The sequence below is a fragment of the Vespula vulgaris genome, chromosome 15 (assembly GCF_905475345.1).
Source record: "Vespula vulgaris chromosome 15, iyVesVulg1.1, whole genome shotgun sequence".
NCBI lineage: Eukaryota > Metazoa > Arthropoda > Insecta > Hymenoptera > Vespidae > Vespula > Vespula vulgaris.
In genome coordinates, this window is record NC_066600.1 from 279,951 (window position 1) to 299,814 (window position 19,864).

Below are 19,864 nucleotides of genomic sequence, written 5' to 3' on the forward strand. Positions count from 1 at the left end.
ACCTACGTCGCGAGGAAATATTACGATTCGTTCGTTCGTGTTTGTTTTCATTTCTTGCCTTTTTTTTTTTTTTCTTGAAACGCTCGAAGGGAAATGTTGATAATTAAATAATATTGGCAAAATTGTTAGGTCGGACGATTTTTTTTTTTTTTTTTTTCTTGACAACGAGTCTTCGTTCTGTTCGAAAAAATATAAAACCGATTTTCGTGCGCTTCCTTTGTCCGGTCTGTCCTGCGAACATATGGATTCCACAAGGACTTCTCGGAAGATCGACGCAAAATACGTCGTTTTAGAACACCAAGGAGACCTCGATTACGCTTCCAGCATCGTTAAAGAGAGTCGGCACCTTCTCTTTGTAGGGAAGTATTTGTCGTTTCCATTAGTGCGTACACTTTCGTGTGCGTACACTAGCGGACTTTGACGTAGACTCGTTGCACGTGGCACGAGTTCGCTCAAAAATTTCGATTCTGCTCGATACGTGACTCGTTCGATTTGAACGCTAATATCGATCGTTAACGTTACATCGAATAAGTAAGCCAAATTCGATTACATTTCTATTCGCGTACTGGACGATTATCGTCGCGAGGGTTTTATGTAATTTATAAACGTTACACGCCCGATAATTACGTGAACTCTTTCAATCGCGAGCGTATCAATTAAGATTTTAATCGAAATCGATAATCGAGACTCGTTTCGCCGCGACCACTTTGATTTTTCTAGTCCGCCCGTGGATTATGTAATAATACGCACACGCGCACGCACGCACACGCACGCGCGCGCGTCGAGATAAACACGACTGGAATTCGTTTAAAAGCTAAGAGAATAATTTACATAGTTCCGCCAACAAAGATTATGCAAAGGACAAACATTGTTCGCGCGAGCCTGTAAATCTATTAGCCGCATAAGTGAGGACGAAGAGAGAGAAAAAAGAATACGACGGCAATTAGCGGTCGAACGAACTCTCGGACTTATTCAACGGGCGGAGCATAGAACGATTAGTTTGGGCCTCCGCCAAAACACTAATCACTCTTTCGTTTCGCTGACAAAAGTTTCTTGGACAGCGATCGCGATTGAGTTTTTCGTTGCGCCGGATGGAATCAATAACTTTTCTTCGAAACTACGTCGATTCGTTCTTCTATACGAGTCCGTGTAAGAGAGCCCGAGAGATATCAAGTTTTTAGACAATGTGGCATTTTATGAAACGAATCACATCGAACAGAAAATAATTTATAGATACCCGGAACGCTTATCTACGTTCGAACAACCGTGCGCGCGCGAGAGAAAGAGAAGCATAGTTCGAAAACTATCTGGAGAATATCACGCGTCGTTCCGACGTAAATTCCAGCGTACATACTTTTCAGACTTTATAGGAGTAGCCGTTTTTAATTATTCCGATATAACGATATCGCCTCCTAAGCGTGTAACGAGAAGAGAAACTCGTTTTTCCACGTGGTCGATTAAATAAATGATTTTTGGAAAGTTCCATCGGATATACGTGTACGCAGGATATCTAGGTTCTAACACCTTTCGCGTTTGCCGATCGACTCGGCTTTGCCGATGTCAAAGAGTTCGACTCGTGTCGCTTTATTTTCCTCATTAGGAAGAATGACTTTGGAAAGCGCGGTAAAAGTGTTTTCGCGTCTCATCGTTTTCTAGCGACTCCTTTGATAGACGGTAAACGGCTAGAAAGTTTAAGTTAAATATTTATTTTCTAGCAGAGAACAATACGAATCGAAACGAGGAGAATAGGAACGACGCCGTACGACGGAAAACGTCGTAGTTCTCGCAAAGAAACGATGCGGAGCGATTGTTTTCGCGTTGTAAACGTTAGTCGGTTGATCGTCGTTTTATTCGAGATTATTTCGGAGGCAGAAACTTGTAAAATCTCTTTCTCTCTCTTTCTCCTTTTCTCTCGACTTTTCTTTTTCTGGCGATAAAGCCAGGAAGATAACTCGGTGTACGCGTCCTCATGAAACGATTCATTGAGAGGACAAAAATGTTATTCACGAGCTTTTATCTACAAAGAAGACGAGCGAGGAGGGCGATCTTTATGAAACGTTTACGAGGAGAATGAGTTTGCGACTCGGACGTTATTGTCGCGTAGTCACGTTTATTTCGTTCTCCTCTCTTTGAACGGCGCAAGGCAGGGCTCTTTTAAAAAAACGTAAGAAATTAGTTTTGCCTTGGGAGTGCACGCGCACGGACGTCCTTTCGATTTTGCTCCGATAGGAAAATGAAGTTTTTTCAAGGAGCTACGTTTACTTCCTTTCGGGAGGAAGGGGATAAGAAAGAACGTACGGCGTCGCGCGTACGTGAGATACCAGCGAGAGACGCAACGGATTATGGCAAAACGTTAATTGATGAAGACAGTAGCGCCGGGCACAACTCATGCACGAATGTCTCGTGCACCTGCGCGTGCGTGTTTCACGGCTCTTGCCGCATGGGACAACGCGGGATGCCACCATCAATTAGATTAATCACGCGTGCCACTACCATTTGGAATGTATGCGTCCGAAATTCGGACCACCCTCAAATTCGCCGACGGCAATACACACTTGACGCGTCGATTAATCACTCGCGATGAGATAATTCCGTCCGCGTTCTTCAAACTTTGGCGCCGGCGCCTTCGACGCGACGATAATAAGTGCATCGGAAGCACGAAAATATTCTATTCGCGATTTATTTCGAGTCGGTCGATCGCCACGCCTATCGCATTTTCCTTATACGCCGCGTACGCGCGCGCACACGCATATCGTACGTATATATTCGACGTTCGGAACGAATTTCAAGATTTAATTCATACGGCTTTCGAAAGCCGATAGGCATGTATCGTATAGGAGTATCTAACTATTTACGGTTGCGCGTTAGAGGTTTCGCGGAAGCGTTCTCCTTCTGGTTCTCGTGTCATTGTACTAATGCATAGAACATACAAGACCGCGACTGCGTGGCACGGTAGTGGCGAGTCGAAAATAAAGGCCTCTTTGCCTCCTGAAAACGCGTCAGTTAACACGATGCGCGAGACTCAACGTCTTAACTTAACGATCGCCATAAAGAAGTTTGCGCGGACAGACAGCGCGTAGAAAAGCGTCGATACGCTACACCTTTCTCGCGTTTAATGACACTAACGGTACGGGAAAGTCGAATTTTTCTCCGCGATTACGAAGCTTTTTTATCGTCGGTCGGCAAAGCCCGTCGATATCGGCAGCGGAATTAATCCGCGGCGGATTCTCCGCGTTAAGCTCTTTCGTTCCTTCTTTCCTCCGTCCTTTCTCTCTTTCTTTCGTTCTTCGATTCTCGATAGGGAAATTCGAAGGCATGATTAATGGCCGTCTAATTGAGCGAGGAATGAGTCGTCGCTTTAATCGCGAGACCATCTCGTCGTTTGTTCGAGAACGACTTGCCGGCAGCAGCCGACTTATTATCCTTCCTCTCGTTAACGCGTCGATCGTTTCGAGCTTGGAGCCTCTGGCGGATTCGGCTATTATTTATTTCGCTCGGCGATTCCGTTGTGAAAACAAAAGAGAACGGAACGTAATGCGACGCGATTTGTGCGATTTGTACGATTGATTTTAAGGAAGGAATGACGAAAAAGAAAAACGATTACATTATTAAATCATCTTATCGGTCAGCAAATTGTGAAAGCAACGCGTTCGCGATAACTACGTATGCGTTTCAATACGCGAATAAATAACGGTTCGCGTTGACAATTCCATAAATTTTCGTGAATCGGCATTACGTGGAAAATCGCGTGCGTTCGATCGATGCGAATAATGAACGGTTACGAGATATCACCCTGTTTGGTATAGCGCAGTGTATATCCACGGACGAAGCCGAGCCGATTTCTATTACAGATTAGAGACACAATCGCAAGATGAATCTACGCGCAATCAGTGCGCGATTCCAATGGACTACCTCTCCCCCTCTCTCTCTCTCTCTCTCTGCCGCACCTGAGCGGTCGTACCGACAATTTTCTCTCTTTACGAAGACGCGTAAAAAAGAAGAAGGAAAAGATCGAGATCGAACCGTTGTCATTCTTCCATTAGGCCGATGCAAAAACGATGAAACTCGATAGCTGCATTACTCTCGAAATATGTCAAAGTTCGTGGCAAGTGCAGACGGAGTTGTGTGCGTAAGCCGGTTAGAGTATGGTGGGGTAAAAGTATGCAACGAGGATGCATGCTTGTACGACGCACCTTACCCAAAGCGTTCCTATTTTCCAACGACGGTGAGGCAAACTTCGCGAGCGTGCATTCGCGCGAACTATGCGCGAACCTTTGAAACGTTCTCGTCCTTCGCGAATTTCCACCATTCAACGTGCCTCTACGTGACTACGCGTATATATATATATATATAAAGAGAGAGACGCGCGCACATATAACGTACTTACGCGCGTATATAAATACGCTCGCGTACGCGTTTATGCGGGTCGGCAATCGCGCTAATTGTAAGTGGTGCCGCACGGAAAATCGCACAGACGGCGCGTGACGTCGTAATTACGAGGCACTCGTGGCATAAACCACCGTCGCAATCTTTTTATTCGGGATCAAAGAGCAAGCACCGAAATACGCGAGGCGAGAGGACTCTGGAGAAATAATTCGGTCGTATCGGGAAAATGCAAAGATTCGTTAATAACGAGGGAAAATGCGCGAGGGCAAGAATCGATTGCATTATCTCGCGTCTACGAGTAATAATCGCTATGCGCGCGATATATCGTGCTATAAATTCTAGAAAGGATGACGTGTACGAACGCGCGCACGAGGGGAAAGTAAAAGGACGCTGCCGATCGTCGTAGTTTCTTGAAGAATTCGTAGACGGCCTCTTCTCCGATCCGGTCTAGACCTGTTTGATTTTCTGCTGAAAGGAATATTGAAAGTAGGACAGTAGGACCTGTTTCGCGAGAAAGGAAGGGTTCTAAAGATCTTATTACGGTATCCCTCGCGTGCCTTCGGGACACACGGCCCCTTCCGAGCCCTTCTCCGTTCCCTCTCGACGCTTACCTCGACGCAGGTGTGTGAGTAAACCGGTGGTCTTCGCTACGGCTTATACCGGGTGATCGCTCGCGAACAATTCCCTAAAGGACATCTTCGCTCTCAACTTTTTTGACCTTCCGCTCCGTCCTGTCGTCTCAATACGTCCTCTCCTCGTTCTACATCGTCTGCACGGTCGAGAACGCGCGACACGAAACGCACTAATAACACGCACACACGCAGGTGCTCGAACAAAGCTCGAAGACCCCGTCGACATTCCTCGAATATCTCCGGTCGTTGCGGCGGCGGCGGCGGCGTCGGCGGCGGCGGCAACGGGTTGTCTCGTTTTACGGAGTCGCTACGGCTGCGTAATACGTCGCACGTACGTTCAGGGGGTACGTTATCGTATACACGAAAAATATAAATACGCGCGTGCATTTCCCTCTGCAGGGATAGAAGAGAGCTCGCAATCCTTCCCGATTCCTCGCTTCCCGAATTCTCCCGGCTTCGAGGACTATTTCGTAGAGAAAAGAGAAGAAGAAAGAAGGATATTACGTTCTTGGAATACGGATCGGGTCGCGCGGATATCCCCCTCCCCCTCCCCCGTACGCTATTTTTCTCCCTCCGAAGGAAAGGCTTTTCCGAACGAAAGAGTTTTTCCTCGAACGTTTATCAATCGTCCAAAATGAAAGTGTTCGATGAATTGTAAAGAAACAAAAGGAGGAAAAGGAAAGCGATATGGTATCTCGGGCAGAGAACGGAGCTAATTTTCCGTGTCGACGTTTATCGATGATCCCTGAGCGTGATATTTCTCTCACGGAACAATCACCTTTCGATTTCTCTCGGATGGATGGCACACGTTCGGGCTCGTTTGCGGTCGAAGCTTTACCGTACGACGACGGGAGTAATCACGAAGCGACGGACGCGGCACGGGGAAAACGGAAATTTCGGCGATCGGTTTTCAAATCGGATTTCGTTCTCGCCCCGGCGAATTCCCTGCGGTCTTCGGCCGAGACCGCAAACGCGAAGACGGAGGTGCGTGTTCCTCGCCGCAAATCGTTTTGCACCGTCTCCTCCCGTTTTCGTTAACCAAAGACAACATTCCTTCGATTCCGACTACGATTTTAATCTTTCCCCGCTTCTTTCAAGGAGCTCCTAATGAAAGGGATGTCAAAAGAAAGATCAATGCTCGCTCGTTCGCCCTTCTCTCCTCTCCTCCTTTCCCTTGCCCGTCGACTGCCGATTTTCATTTCTTCCCTTTGATCGCAACTCGTTGATTGCGAGCAAACCAAAATTGTGCGTTCGTTGCTCCTTGATTGGTATCTTCGCGGCGATCCTTGTCTCGCGTCTCTTTCGTTTGCTCTTATCCGTGTCCTTCGTCGAGAAACGTCGTGTCTTTGAAACGAGCCCACGACGAACGATCTCTGGGAAATTGATACTCTTGGCTCTATCTCCGTCCTCGTGTGGACTCTTCCGATCCATCTTCCTTCTGTCCTTCCCTTTGTCTCTCCACTCTTCTCCGTGTCTCTCGTTCTCTCTCCGGTCACGAACGAGAGCATACCTTGACCGCGCTCTTCTACACTCGGGGAGTTTGGATCAAGGGATCAGTAGATGGTAGAGCAGGCCAGGCAGGGTCCGAGCGAACGAGCGAAGAGTTCGACTCGCTCCGGAGGAGGAAAGGAGGAAGGAGAGAGAGAGAGAGAGAGAGAGAGACGGAAAGGGTCCACGTCCAGCCGAGTGTGAGAAAGCGGCATCCGAGTTGGCGCGCGAACGATGAGGATGCCAGGTTAGAACGGAGCAACAGAGTGCGACGTTTCAGGCGTTCGTACTACCAAGAGAACATGCCGTAGAGTCGTTGGTAGACCTGAGCCAGACGGAGGGTGCCTTTATCGCGCCTCCGAGAGAGCGAGAGCGAGAGAGAAAGAATTCGAGGAAGAAGAGGACGGGAGAAGACGGAAAAAGGGGAGAGAGCGGAACGATCGATCGAGCGTGCGTGCGTGTGTGCGAGAGCTGAGAAAGAGAGACGCGAAGAGAGAAACGGAGTGGCCGAAAGAGAAAGAGAGAAATGGAAGGAGAAGCAACAGGTTGGAAGGTTCGCCTCGTCGAGAGTTATCAGCGGATGCGACCTCAAGAAATTACGTGCCACACGCGCGTGGTGACCCGTATACGTGTCCGCGCGTCCCTAGTTTATACGAAAATCAAATATCGAACCTTTTCGAAGGACTATCAACGCGCGTAACGTATACTTGCCGCGTATGCGCTAAACTCCGACCGTATCGTATTTTATCCCTCGCGCTGCTCGCGCTTCGATAGTTTTCCGGTCGTCGTATACGGGGTGTATGTAAATTGTTGGCGCGAACTTTCTCGGTCGATGGAATTCATTAGGAGGAAACCTGCGACTTCTTTCGCTACTATCCGGCATTCAAATCTGCTATGATCATCCTCCCAACCCGCCTACGGAGAGAATTACGAGCCGCGGTTTCTTTTTTTCGGATCGGTACATCGACGTGGTACGAGGGAATCAAAGTCAGTGCCTTGTATCGGCCTCGTCGTCGTCATCCTCCTCCTCGTCCTCGTCCTCGTCCCCGTCCCCGTCGGCAACCGCTGAAAATAAAAATATCGCGAGGTCGGCATCCCTCCGTCGATCGGTGTACCCACGTAAGTACTTCGTTTTGCTCCCTTTGAGAAGTACTCTAGAGGCACTCGACGAGACTCTCTTGTAATTACCATGATCAAACAATGTTAGAGGGAAATCGTAGCCACGTAATACCACGAACGGACTCACGAGTGGATCTCGGAGACATTCCAACGAGCGATCTCTCCGATTGATCTCTCTCGGCAGACGCTCTTTGAGTTTCTCTGATTATAATCCACAAACGTGAACTCGGAGCTTGTCCGAAAATGTCTGTGTGTGGCGAGATATATATGGCACGTACATGCGCGTGCATACGTATAGAGAGAGAGAGAGAGCCACTCGGGCACACACGCATGCTTTCGCTTCGCTTCGGCGTACGTTCTCTCTGTGTAGAGGAGCAGAATGGACGTACGGAGACAAGGAGAACAGCAAGCAATCGCTGTTGTTTCTCCGGGTCCTCGTCCGGAAGAGACGATAGAACGATGTTTCCGATCTAACGCGTTCTAATCGCGTTGGCAACGAGCGACGAAGACGCTACGTTAAAAAAAAAAAAAAAAAAGACAGAAACCCGGCGACGAATCTTATAACCGACTCGATCCGACGCGATCCGACGATGAATTTCTTGCTTCTTTTCCTTTCTGTCGGTTTTCTCTCTTTTCTGATCTTTCGACCCCCGGTACTTTATCGGCTTTACGTCAGTCCGCGCGTCGACCATAATATTTAGGAGCAAACTCGTCGTCTTCCTCGTCAAATTTCTTACAGACGACTGACTATGAAAAACCCGACCGTCGCCCTTTCCCCGTCCCTTCCTGCTTCTACTTCTGCGAATCTACGCTTCCGTGACTTTGAAAGCGATTTGACAAAATCGATCGAAAGAGAATACATTTGATCTTTTATATATTTAATCTTCCGACTGTGGAAAGTTTCCGGTCTTGCCCATTTTAATCGTTCGCTTTAATCGTCGATTTCATAGCTGCCTTATTGCTTCGATTAAATTAGTTTAATCCTTTCCGTGTTCTCGTAGACGAGGAAGACCATTTTCGATTACATCGTCTTCTCTCGTCTCGACCCGACGAAGTAAGTACCAGGAGAACAGAAAATGCATCGTGTTGCCTCCTGCGCTAGGGTGCATATACTTGCATACGAACGCACCTATACCTATACCACGTATAACCATATAACGCACGTAGGCGAGCTATGCACGGTTTTACGAGTCCATTCCAGCGAGTTTATAAATAATGGACGACCGGATGAATTATTGATCTGTGCGAATCGATCGAAACGAATTGCTTTATCATCATCGGGAGCTCTCGCCCGAAGGAATGCATTTTTGATTGTTCCCTGCATCTGCACCCTCTTCTACTTTTAGTCAACGCGTTTATATCGCTCTTCCACTTACTCGTTAGAAGCGAAAGAGACGTTAACGGTCGACGTAAATTACTTTGGAAATTTAAGCGATGCGCGAATGCTCCCTCGATTTCTACGACGATGGGGAATTTCGTACTCGATAGACACTACTTTCGCCCATCGCAAAATTTCGTGGAATCGGCTCTTCTTTGATCGTACCAAGTTCCTCGTTGGTTCACCCTGTATGCACGTACGCTAGTTCAACGGAGAAAAAACATCGTAAGGTTCGAGCCAACAGTCGGCCCTTTCGATGCCCTTCCGGAAAGACCGGACTCCCTTTTTCGTTGACCTTTCTTCCGCGAAAAGCCACCATGCTAAGCACATGTGTGGTCGCAGCCGAGAGAGAGAGAGAGAGAGAGAGAGAGAGAGAGAGACGGCCTGCTAGAAAGTTTTAGTGCGGACCGTTGACCCGAGCCTGAGGAATAATTCACGAGTATCTTTGCCGGCACGTCGAGTGTTTCGAAACTATAGGGAAGAATCGAATTTAACCAATTGATGTTCCTACTGCTAAATAAATATTCTAAAGGACCCTTTTTATCTTACGTGGTACGAACTCGATGCGCTAAATAGAATATCTTCGATGGAATTTAATTACACGCGCGTTAAAAGTTTGTTAAAACATTTCTCAGAGTTTCGTCCGAGCGATAAAAGCGATAAGATTTATATTAAAAAAATTTATATTTCAAACGTGGTTGTTAGCTTCTTTTAAAAGTCCCCCAACACGGCACGGGATTACGGATGGATATTAAAGCAACGCATACGTACCTACGTACATTCAACTGATAAAAGCGTAGAACGTTTAGTCGGCTGCATCAAAGGCTCGTACAATCTTCGGGCTCTCTCTTACTAACTCATGCTAATCGTCAACCCTTTGACAGTGGTGCTCATTCTTTGACGCGGTCTTCGATCGATCTACCGGACGAGCGCGAATCCGAGAAGAATATTCGATCGTGCTCGATCTCTTATTATGCGCATCAATTTGCACCTATGCGTATATCATCGTTTTCGATACCAATAGAAGTAAAATCTCGAAGGGATCGTTCGATTCGACGAAAAAAGTATAAGAATCCACAGATTCGTGGATTATTCAGGAAGATACGCGTGGATATATCACGCTCCACGAAAGTAATTGCATCGAGAGGAGAGATGGCGGATACGGTACGGTCAGGGTGCCGCGAGAAAATAATTTTCCACTCTTCCTCTCGGGCTCCTTGCTTTTTTCATGCACGTGACGCACGTGTCCGGAGTAGTCGGGCGATAAATAAACCACGAGATGTACCTGAATGTGTCTCGGTCGGAGAGAACTCGGAGTAGGAGAAGTAGAACGCGTGTAACGAAGAAAAGGGTGTGCCCTGGAGTATTAACTTATGGAACAGAAATAACAGCCTTCTCCCCCTGGAGGAGCCAAAATAACTCACGAAATACTGGATTGTCCGCAACATGTACGTGCTCTGTACCTGAGAGAGAGAGAGAGAGAGAGAGAGAGAGAGAGAGAGAGAGAGACGTGGAAATAGATACGGATAGAGAAAGAGAGTGCTTCCCACGTTTGGAATTCCGGCTGCTCAATATTTCTAGCCGCGGATGGACCGTCTATTTATTACTCGTCCTACGGAATTGTTTATTTGCCTAAGCGCATGGACGGCGACCGAAGTGAAATAGAATCTAACTGTTCGTCGCGTGGGAGGGTAAGAAAAATGTAACAACACCGTTCGTATCCATGATATTTCGACTTCGACTTTCGTATAAAAAGTCAACGGACGAGAGAAGAAGAACGTTCTCGAACCGAAAATGCAACGATATTGCAACGAGCATCGATATCGCGGCTTTGTTTACCGTACGATCTCCGATATCGAAATGATCGATTAGAAAGATTTTCGAACGACCGTCGCTCCACGAATACGTACGTTACCGTGCGTTATAAATCGAACGTTAGGGAACGTTAAATCGAACAACGTATCTCTCCTATTTACTTTAACGAGCACTCGAAATGAATAAGTACGAAGGCGATAGAAAGACGTCGCGGACGCGAGTATATCTGTTCGAAAATTGCATTCGATGCGTCGGCTTTCGTGACCAGTGTGTACACGTATGCCGTGTATCTGCGTGCATACATATAAACGCGGTGAATTTTAAAGGCCGTCATGTTACACGCGTAACACAGTCGGTATAAACGTATTTAGGTACGTACGTATGTACGTACACAAAGTCGGAAGGTGGTACGTCTACATAGAAATAGAAGGAAGGAATTAGCATAAGCCATTGTCCTGCCAGTTCGCTGGCCAGTAGGAAGTATCTGAAAGCTCCTCGCAATAAGCCTTTCCACGGCGCAGGTGTAGTACTGTTATAACCGTAAATTGAAGCCGAGGATGTCCGATTTTCTTGGGCTTTCTTTTCTTTTTTTTTTTTTAACGCCGTATTAACGAGCGACTCGATAATTTCGTTCGTTAATTATACGATCGAAGTATTAATCGATTAAACAAAGTTGAAAGAAAAAGCGGTCGAGCGGTTGGTTCCCGGTATCGTCTATTTTTATAATCGATCAAACGAAGAAAGGACGGAAAGGAAACACGTGTTGGCCATGCTGTCCTGCTTTCTTGGCATGTGCGAATCGTATGTCTCTGATGGATTTACCAACGCTTTCGTTGGTTGAACCGGCTCTTTAAGTTAGCCTTCGCGAGGAGAGGCATACCATTGAGACATTTAAACGTTGAACGACGAATGATCGATCGAGGAAGGATAAAAGACGAGAAAATAAAAAGAGGACTAACCACGTGCTCCTGATGACGGTCATCCCGATGAGGATGCTCTCCGGCCGAAGGAAACACCGGAATGCCCTCTCGGCGAGATTAACGACACGACGCGAAGAAGAAGAGGAACACGCAGTACCTCTACGGACGGGAGTCGGGCGCTGACTGAACGTGACTGCGATTCTCTGGAACCGGGAGGAGGCTGCGTCGACCAGCCAGGGACCACGAGCCTGTGGCCTCCTCCTGACACTCGAGTCGTAACTAATTTTTCCCTACCCCTTCCCCTCCCCGCCCGTCCCTCCCATCTCTCTTTTTCTCTTTCTTTTCCTCCCTCGCTCTCTCACAGAATTCCTTCCGAACTTGATCGAAGTCCGCGGTCGTTACATCGTGATTTCCCGTTTTAGACTTCGAGAAGCGAACCTTTTTTCCCAAAGATTCCAAAAGGTTTCGGAAAGACCGGGTACGTGGGTAACGTGCTCTCTCTTGTTTCGAGAAGAGGACCAATTAGACGACAAAAAGGAGAAGTAAAATTACCACTTTTTGTTTCTAGTTCTTCTCGATATTCTTACGTAGGCGCGAGGTGATCAAGATGCGATACGTGTCGGGAGATCTCTTAAAGAGACCGGCTTTTGAAAATTCATTCGATTCTCTCGCGGAGCAGAGGCGGGAACGTCTTAATGGAAACGAAGCGATGGCTGGCAAGCAAACGGATGGATGAACGATCGGATGAGCAAAGGAGCGAGCGATTTACGACCAATCCAGTCTCTCTCCCTCTCTCTCTCTCTCTCTCTATCTCTTTTTAGCACGTGGAAACGTCCGATGAATAATGTAAGGCATGCTTCGCGATCGGCCGTTAATAGTAACGAGCGAGCATTATTCCTCAGCGAGGAGTACTCGAATGGCACCTCGCATGGCCCTCAAACGAACGGCAGTACTTCGTATAATTAAACTTTCAGGCCAATTACCGTCCCTTCCCCACCCACGGAGGGCGTCTCGCAGAGCTTCTCGAAAGAACACTTTCCGAGTGCGCTTCGACTTCTCGTCGAACGTCATAACGCACGTTGGAGGCCAACGATAACGACTTTTAATAAGAAATGAACACATAAAAGAACCTTTGTTCGATCTGGCCACGAATCACTAAAATTAAATTTTAATGTTTCGCCGATCGTGTAAGAGAGAAACGTTTCTTCTTTTCCATTTCATTGCTTTTTGTCGTACATATCATTTCGATGATAATAATTTGAAGTCGATAAAATTGTTCGTCGCGCGACAAAATTGCACTTCGAGAGTCAACCGCCGTCGCAAATGCATTAATAAATTTCTGTCCGTCGGGAGGAAAGTATCGCATGAGTTTTTCATATAAATTCAAATGTTGTATGTACGTATATATGTGTATACATATAAACATGTGTGTGTGTGTGTGTGTGTGTGTATGCTCGACGGGGGCGCATACGAGCAGCGAATCGTACATCCCACGCGTGGGCTACGCAAGCGCGTTACTTATTCTCGTAATGTAAACGTCAGGACGATCGTAATATCGCAAAATTTTCGAAATAGAAGGTAGGCGAAATCGTTCCATACGCGGAAGTACGTTCTCTTTGATTCGTGTGCTTGCTATATTTAAAACTGTCAAACTTATAAAAAGAAGACGAAAATCGAAATCAAATTCGTCCTTTCCAAGAGATAATAAATAAAAGAAACACCGTTAAGGATTCTGTACTCGATCGCGATCTACGACGACTTGGGAAGAAGGGAAAAAAGAAGATAAAAAAAAAATAAGGAAAGCAAAGAAACAGAGCAAAAGAATTTGGTAATATTTCACACTAACCGGATAAATCGATGGTGCATGATTAACGGCGTGGTCCGCCGATCGAGCGGAGATCCAAGCAGCCCTCACGAAGATTCCCAGCTCGAAACTTGAACCAACGATGTCTTTACGTACTCGCGTACGTGTAGAAGAGAGGAAGAAGGACCGAATTGCGTTGCTCGCGCGCCTGCGACTCGCGAGAGAAAACTAAGCCGAAAGAGGCTTATAGCGAGACCGAAGAGAGAGGACCGCTCTGTTGGAACCCCCGATGCGAAGGAGGAGAGAGAGGCGGAGAGATAGACAGAGGGAGAGGGAGAGAGAACGAGAGAGAGAGAGAGAGAGAGAGAGAGAGTAGGGTGCAGGCGCAGCAGAGCAAAGAGGAGAAGGAAGAAGAGTTGGAGGGAGAGAGGGAGGTGATGGAGTCCAAGAGGGATTCGGAGAGGAACCGGTGGGGACTTCTTGCTCATTCATACTCGAACGCCTCCGCACAGAACGAGAGAGAGTCTCTCTCTCCCTCTTTCTCTCCACGAATGTCTCCATGTAACTTCTTGCGCGGCACTCGAGATGCGTTCAATGCCACTTAATCAACGTATTTCTCGAGATTAGAGCCGAAACGTTCGTTAATAATCGTCATTTTCCGTCTCTCTTTCTCCCAGCTAATCTTCTCATCGAATTAGCGGCTAGTATTGTTCGTTATCGCGTCTGTGAATTCGTTGTTAGCCGAGCATTCAAACTTGTACGAGATTATTCAAGATTTTCTCCATATCGATTCGTCAAAACTTGTCCGTTAGTTTTATCAATTGATAATTAGAAATTCAAGTAATCTAATACTTGGAAATTGTTGCTCGAACAAAGACCTTTGAAACGAAGAATAAATGGGAGTAAAGCGTAGAAAATCCTAACGGCGATCAACGTTCAAATATTGTTAATTCGACGATTAATGAATACGGAGAGATGTCACGACGCGTATGACGGGCATTGGCATATACGCCTGATCAATTTCGATCAATCCCTGATAATTCCGTTCAAAATGAAACTGCATTTCGGGGCGTACCGATTCATAATCGTACACGTATGTATGCACGTACCTTTTATTAATTACCATACGATTTCGTTAATTACGAAGCATTATGCCGTACACGTGCATACGAGCCAATCGGAATATTCGCGACGTGTAACCGTGGTCCGATGTCCAATACTTGCGTTTCTAATGCTAATGCGTATTAGTGACAAGCTTTAAGTCATCCTAGTTATTTTCTGCTCTATGTCCATTATCTTTAACCTCGTATTAAACACACGACGCAGCCTTTGAAGTCACCGCGAGATAAAAGAAAAAAGAAAAAAAAAAAAAGAAACAAAAAAGAAATGGAAGAAAAATATTACTATGTATGTCGGTGTTAAAAAAGTGGATAGATACATAGAATAGTAAGTACGTATTTAAGTCTATTGTATTGTTCGCATTAAAAATAAATATCTACGTAATGATTAATCGTATAATATAATAACCGCATAAACGCATCGTGACCTCTCAGACACCGATCTCCATTCTAATGCACGCTCATAGAATTCTCCATTAACCGTAATAGTCTATCATTTTCCGAACCGATGTTCCGTACGACCGAATCGCGTTGGTATACCCAACGATGCGATTTTGCAGATAGAAAAGTTAATTTCGTCGCGAGATTGTTCGTCGTTCGAAAAACAAAAAGAAATATAGAAAAAAAAATGAAAGAGTTGAAAGAATAAAAAAGGAAGGATAAATCGAAAAAAATTGAAAAGAAATTGAATCGAAAATTTGTTAAATCGGTAACACACGCGATATTCTTTAGACGTACGTACGTGTATGCGTATGCTATTCGGTGGGCGTAAAAGGAAATGTGCCGGATGACCTCGGGTAGCTTCGGTTGTATTTAGGACACCCGATAGATGATAGCTACGGGCTCCAGGATGCAAACTGATAGAAACTGGCGCGTGTGATTCAACTTCATTAAGAGATATACGCGCACGCGTGTGTGTGTGTGTGTCTGTGCGCGCGTGCCTGCGCGTGGATGTATATATTATAAATACGTTCATTCAGATTTACCTCCGATATTTTCAACCTTTCAAATTCACGTTTCGCTTATCACCCATGAAATAATTATCGATGTAAGGCTTTGAATAACTTCGTACCTTGCGAGGCGATGGCAAATACGAGATCGAATTTCATCTTTTTCTCTTTTAAATCCTACAAAATAACATTCGAGCTCCAAAGATCATATCGACGAGCTTACGCGCGTAGACGCATGCACGTGTAGGTACGTACGTACGTAAATAAATGTATAAGCGAATCGACGTTTCGTTTTCGCACAAATTATAATGGTATCGTTAAGTAGTCGTAGAGAAGTAGCGCATGGGATGACGTTTATCGTTGGTCCATTTTTATCTTCTTCTACTTCGTTGATAGAAGCCAATTTGGCAAGAGGTTCATTAAAATAATTGGGTCGCCAGATAAGTTTTTATATTTTTCGCCTGCTCCGAGTCAGGAACAAAACGATTGAATAACGTCTATTAAAAGAACGAGAGGCGGAATCTGCTGTTTTTCAATCAATGTGTAAGTCTATTATACGTACGCATAGGCGCGTGTACGTGTGCGAACTGAATTCCGTTGAAAATTATAAAACAGACGAGGAGAGTGAGCCTAGGTTATGCCGTATGCCATAGATTTCTAACTAATTCTCTAAGCGAGACACCGCGACGTCGTTTATTTCTTAGTAGGGTGTCGTCGATAAGATCATCGAAGCGACGAAGAAAAATGGCTTACTCTTACAACATCGAAGAGGTTCCGATGGCCGACGAGCCGTGCGTGGAACACGACATTCGTCGTGCGAAACAATTTTTGCTGAAGCACAGTCCCGAGTCCGGTGATAATCTGTACGTAATCGCCGGTACGGGATTTAGAAAGAAACATATAGACTTTTACCATCCAAAGATTCTAGGTACGACCACTTATCGGATCTCCTCTCAAAGATACTCGCGGAAAGGCCGAAAAATGCTGTCGATTTATTCGAGGAGTATAGCAGAAGGTTGAAGGAAGAAAGATTCAAAACCCAGACTAATCATTTGCATGACGTATACGTCCCACCTATGCAATATGAAAATGCAAAGAAGCTCATCGCGTTGTTTCAAGTAATCAAACGTTTCGAGTTAAAGTCCGTTCGATTCTACGTGCGTAATTTGAAAAGTCGTCTCTCCGATCGAAGAGCGCGGAACCCGAAACGAGACAGGAAGAAGATAGAATGGAGGAGGACGAGGAGAGTGAGAGAAAGAAATCGATACCAAATATGATGGACTTGCTATTTTATTTCGAACAAACTGGCGTGGGTTTGCCACGAAGCGAGATGATTTTGCTTAATCTAGCGATAAGAAAACTAGCTAGCAGCGTGCCCATCGAAAACGTGAGGTACCACCGTCTATAGAATATTTTCCTAAGTATGCACTAGGCGTTATCTTTAAAGTATAGTAACTGAAAATTCGAGTCTTCGCGAGTATAGGTTTTGGGGTAAGATCCTTGGTAATCCGAAGAATTATTACGTCGTGGAAGCCGAACTTAATGAGGACGAGCTACGAAGGAGATTAGAGGTAATTGCTACTATATCGGTTTCAACGATTTCTTTTTTTTTTTTTCGATTAAAATGAAGAATAATCTCAAAGTAGCAAGTGACAGCCGCGGAGGAAATTAGAGAAGAAAATAGGGAGGAGAGAGTGCAGGAAGAGGCGGAAATTTCAGGCGAAGATCAGGAAAAAGGATTGCAGTTGGTATTTCCACCATTGCCGATTAGTACATGGAAAATACCAGCGGAAGTGCCACCGGAACAAATTGGAACTGGTGTAAACGCTAAGGTCCAAAGTTTTCTCTTTAATCTACTTTTTATTATATCTTTTCTTCTCTCTTTTTTCTTTTTCTTTTTGTTTTCTTCTCTTTCCCACACTCCTTTCCATTTTCTATGTCTTTTAGGTATATTTCGTATGCAACAGGCTAGGAATCGACGATTGGCTCGAACTTCCGCCGGTCACGCCGCAACAAATAGTGATTTCTCGTGAAATCGTTCGTTACTTTACCGGCAACTTGAAGACACCGGTATAATTAATATTTTGGATTATTTTGCGAAACGACATAGCACGTATCTCTTTTCGATCGTTAGATACACACTTTTCCACCGTTTCCCGGCACCGAAGAGAACTATCTCCGAGCAGAAATCGCGAGAATCAGCGCAGCGACCGACATATCGCCGATAGGCTATTTTACGTTCGGCGGATTAGACGAGGAAGAGGAGATAGATGAAGAAATGGAAGAGGGTGAGGATCGATATGTATCGACCTGTGTTTTTAAAGTCTCTCAAACCGAACAAAACGTTAGAATTTCGATCTAATTGATTGTCAACGAGGTTATCCTATATTCAGGAGGGACCTTGACGGAGAATGTGCATTACGATCCATTGCCAGTCAAGGATCTAGTGGATCCATCAATGTCGAATTGGTGTCATCATACTCCGTACATTCTGAAGCAGGGACGTACGGTGTGGTGGGATCCACGAGAAAGAGAGGTTGACAAACTATTTCGTAAAATTATTTTCGTTCTCGCTTTCCGAGTATCAATTAATTTTTAATTAATCTTTAAAGAGGAACTTTTTATTCGCGTTTGACTACCATGATTGTTGATCGTTGACGAAGTGATCGAGCGAATGACTTGATGATTTAATCGTGTCGCACCGTTAACTTTTAATCGTTCGTTGCGATTTAGAATAAAACATTTCTTTTTTAAGCTCGACGATTAATCAAACGAAATGTGCAATCGACAAAATTGAAACCGTCTAGCTTAAAAAAATAACTCGGGAAATGACTTAGGAAGGAACGTTGAGAGAAGAAGAGGAAGAGGAAGGTGAAGAGGATGAAACAAGAGCCGGAGATGCGGTCAGAGAAACTGGACCACCTTTGTTGACGCCATTGTCCGAAGATGCCATTTTAGAATCTGTATTTCCGTGGACGACCAGGCAATCGTCGTTCGTTCAACTAGACACCGCGGTTGCGTTAGTAAGGTCAAATATTTGGCCTGGTGCTTACGCGTTCGCCGTTGACAGGTGCGTCTACATGTTCGATATCCCATTAAAACATTTTTCCATTCGATACATCGAACTAAGAAAGGAAAAGACGAGGAAAAGCTCAACGAGATGATTAGTAATTTGTCCGTTCCATCGTAATGTCCGTACCCATGCCCATGTCCATGCACATGCACGTGCACATGCATAGGCACGGACCTATTTCACGGCATAAAATGAATGTTCGCGCGTACCACGATCGTTCGAGATCGCGAAATGAGCTAACGGAGCGGAGGAAATTATGCTGATCTGCAGTCACGTTACCAGAAAATTAATGCGCGCGAAATTACGCTAATGCAATTTTAATGGTGTCATTTTCGCAGACGTTTCGCCAACGTGTACATCGGCTGGGGTCACAAGTACACCGCTTACAATTACAATCCACCGTCTATGCCTCCCGTTCAGGATCAGTATAGAATTGGTCCCGAGGTCATGGAGATTCGGGATCCTACTTTTGAAGAAGAGGAGGCTTACCGTATCGCCCATTTACCACCACCACCATTATCGATAGGTAATGATATTGTTAACAATAATAATCGATAATTAACGCATTCATTCGATGTGACGTTTCGTACGTGTAGGAGAAGGGGAGGAAGAGCTAGGAGAGGAAGAGGAAGAGGAAGAGGACGAGGAAGAGGATGAATGATCGACGATTAACTTCGTGAATAATTCAAATCAACATAAGCTCGATTAAAGATAATAAAATAAGAACAAAATAATCAACCCTGAAAATGTATTTAAATATCTTCCCGCGTATTTACCGATGCGGTAGAGAGATTCTACGTCACGATACTATTCGTCGGCAAGTAGATTCCTTCTTTTTCAAGAAATATTTTTACTCCAGAGGTAACCGATATTATCGATAATCCTTATGCGTTTATAGTCCTAATCCGTTTACCACCTTCCGATCGAAGCGAGTGTAACTTCACAAGATGTGCATTTAACGGATATGAACAAGATATGAACTGCGATAGCAATAGAGGGAATACGAAAAATATAATATTTAATCTGAAAAGTATAAATAAAAATGAATGCAAATAATGATTTTAAATTATAGCAAAATTACAGAGCGAATTTAAATCGATGGAAATAATGCCATCTACAATGCTCTTACTCATCGTATTTCATAAAAAGAACGTTTTTTTTAATTCTAATTAATTATGAGA

General features: G+C 45.1%; 2 protein-coding genes across 8 annotated transcripts in view; one reads left to right on the forward strand and one right to left on the reverse strand.

Annotated features, from left to right (window-relative positions):
• Window positions 1-13,732, reverse strand: part of LOC127069340 (papilin) — a 52,546-nt gene extending 38,814 nt beyond the window's left edge. For 5 of the 7 annotated variants that reach the window (XM_051006222.1, XM_051006220.1, XM_051006219.1 and 2 more), the window contains exon 1: window positions 11,778-12,019. In XM_051006222.1, coding sequence (XP_050862179.1) covers window positions 11,778-11,800 — 23 coding nt within the window. In that variant the 5' untranslated portion in view covers window positions 11,801-12,019. Of the gene's footprint in view, window positions 1-11,777; window positions 12,021-13,584 lie in introns of those variants that run through there. The other 2 variants (XM_051006217.1, XM_051006216.1) reach the window with 2 other exon arrangements.
• A 42-nt stretch (window positions 13,733-13,774) lies between these two features.
• Window positions 13,775-19,834, forward strand: LOC127069376 (radial spoke head protein 6 homolog A). The gene is given in 10 exon segments (XM_051006340.1): window positions 13,775-16,473; window positions 16,539-16,745; window positions 16,823-17,002; window positions 17,094-17,442; window positions 17,558-17,680; window positions 17,745-17,898; window positions 18,004-18,146; window positions 18,448-18,680; window positions 19,022-19,209; window positions 19,280-19,834. Coding segments are annotated over 10 exon segments (1,761 nt in total). The 5' UTR covers window positions 13,775-16,354; the 3' UTR covers window positions 19,345-19,834.
• Window positions 19,835-19,864: the final 30 nt, after the last annotated feature.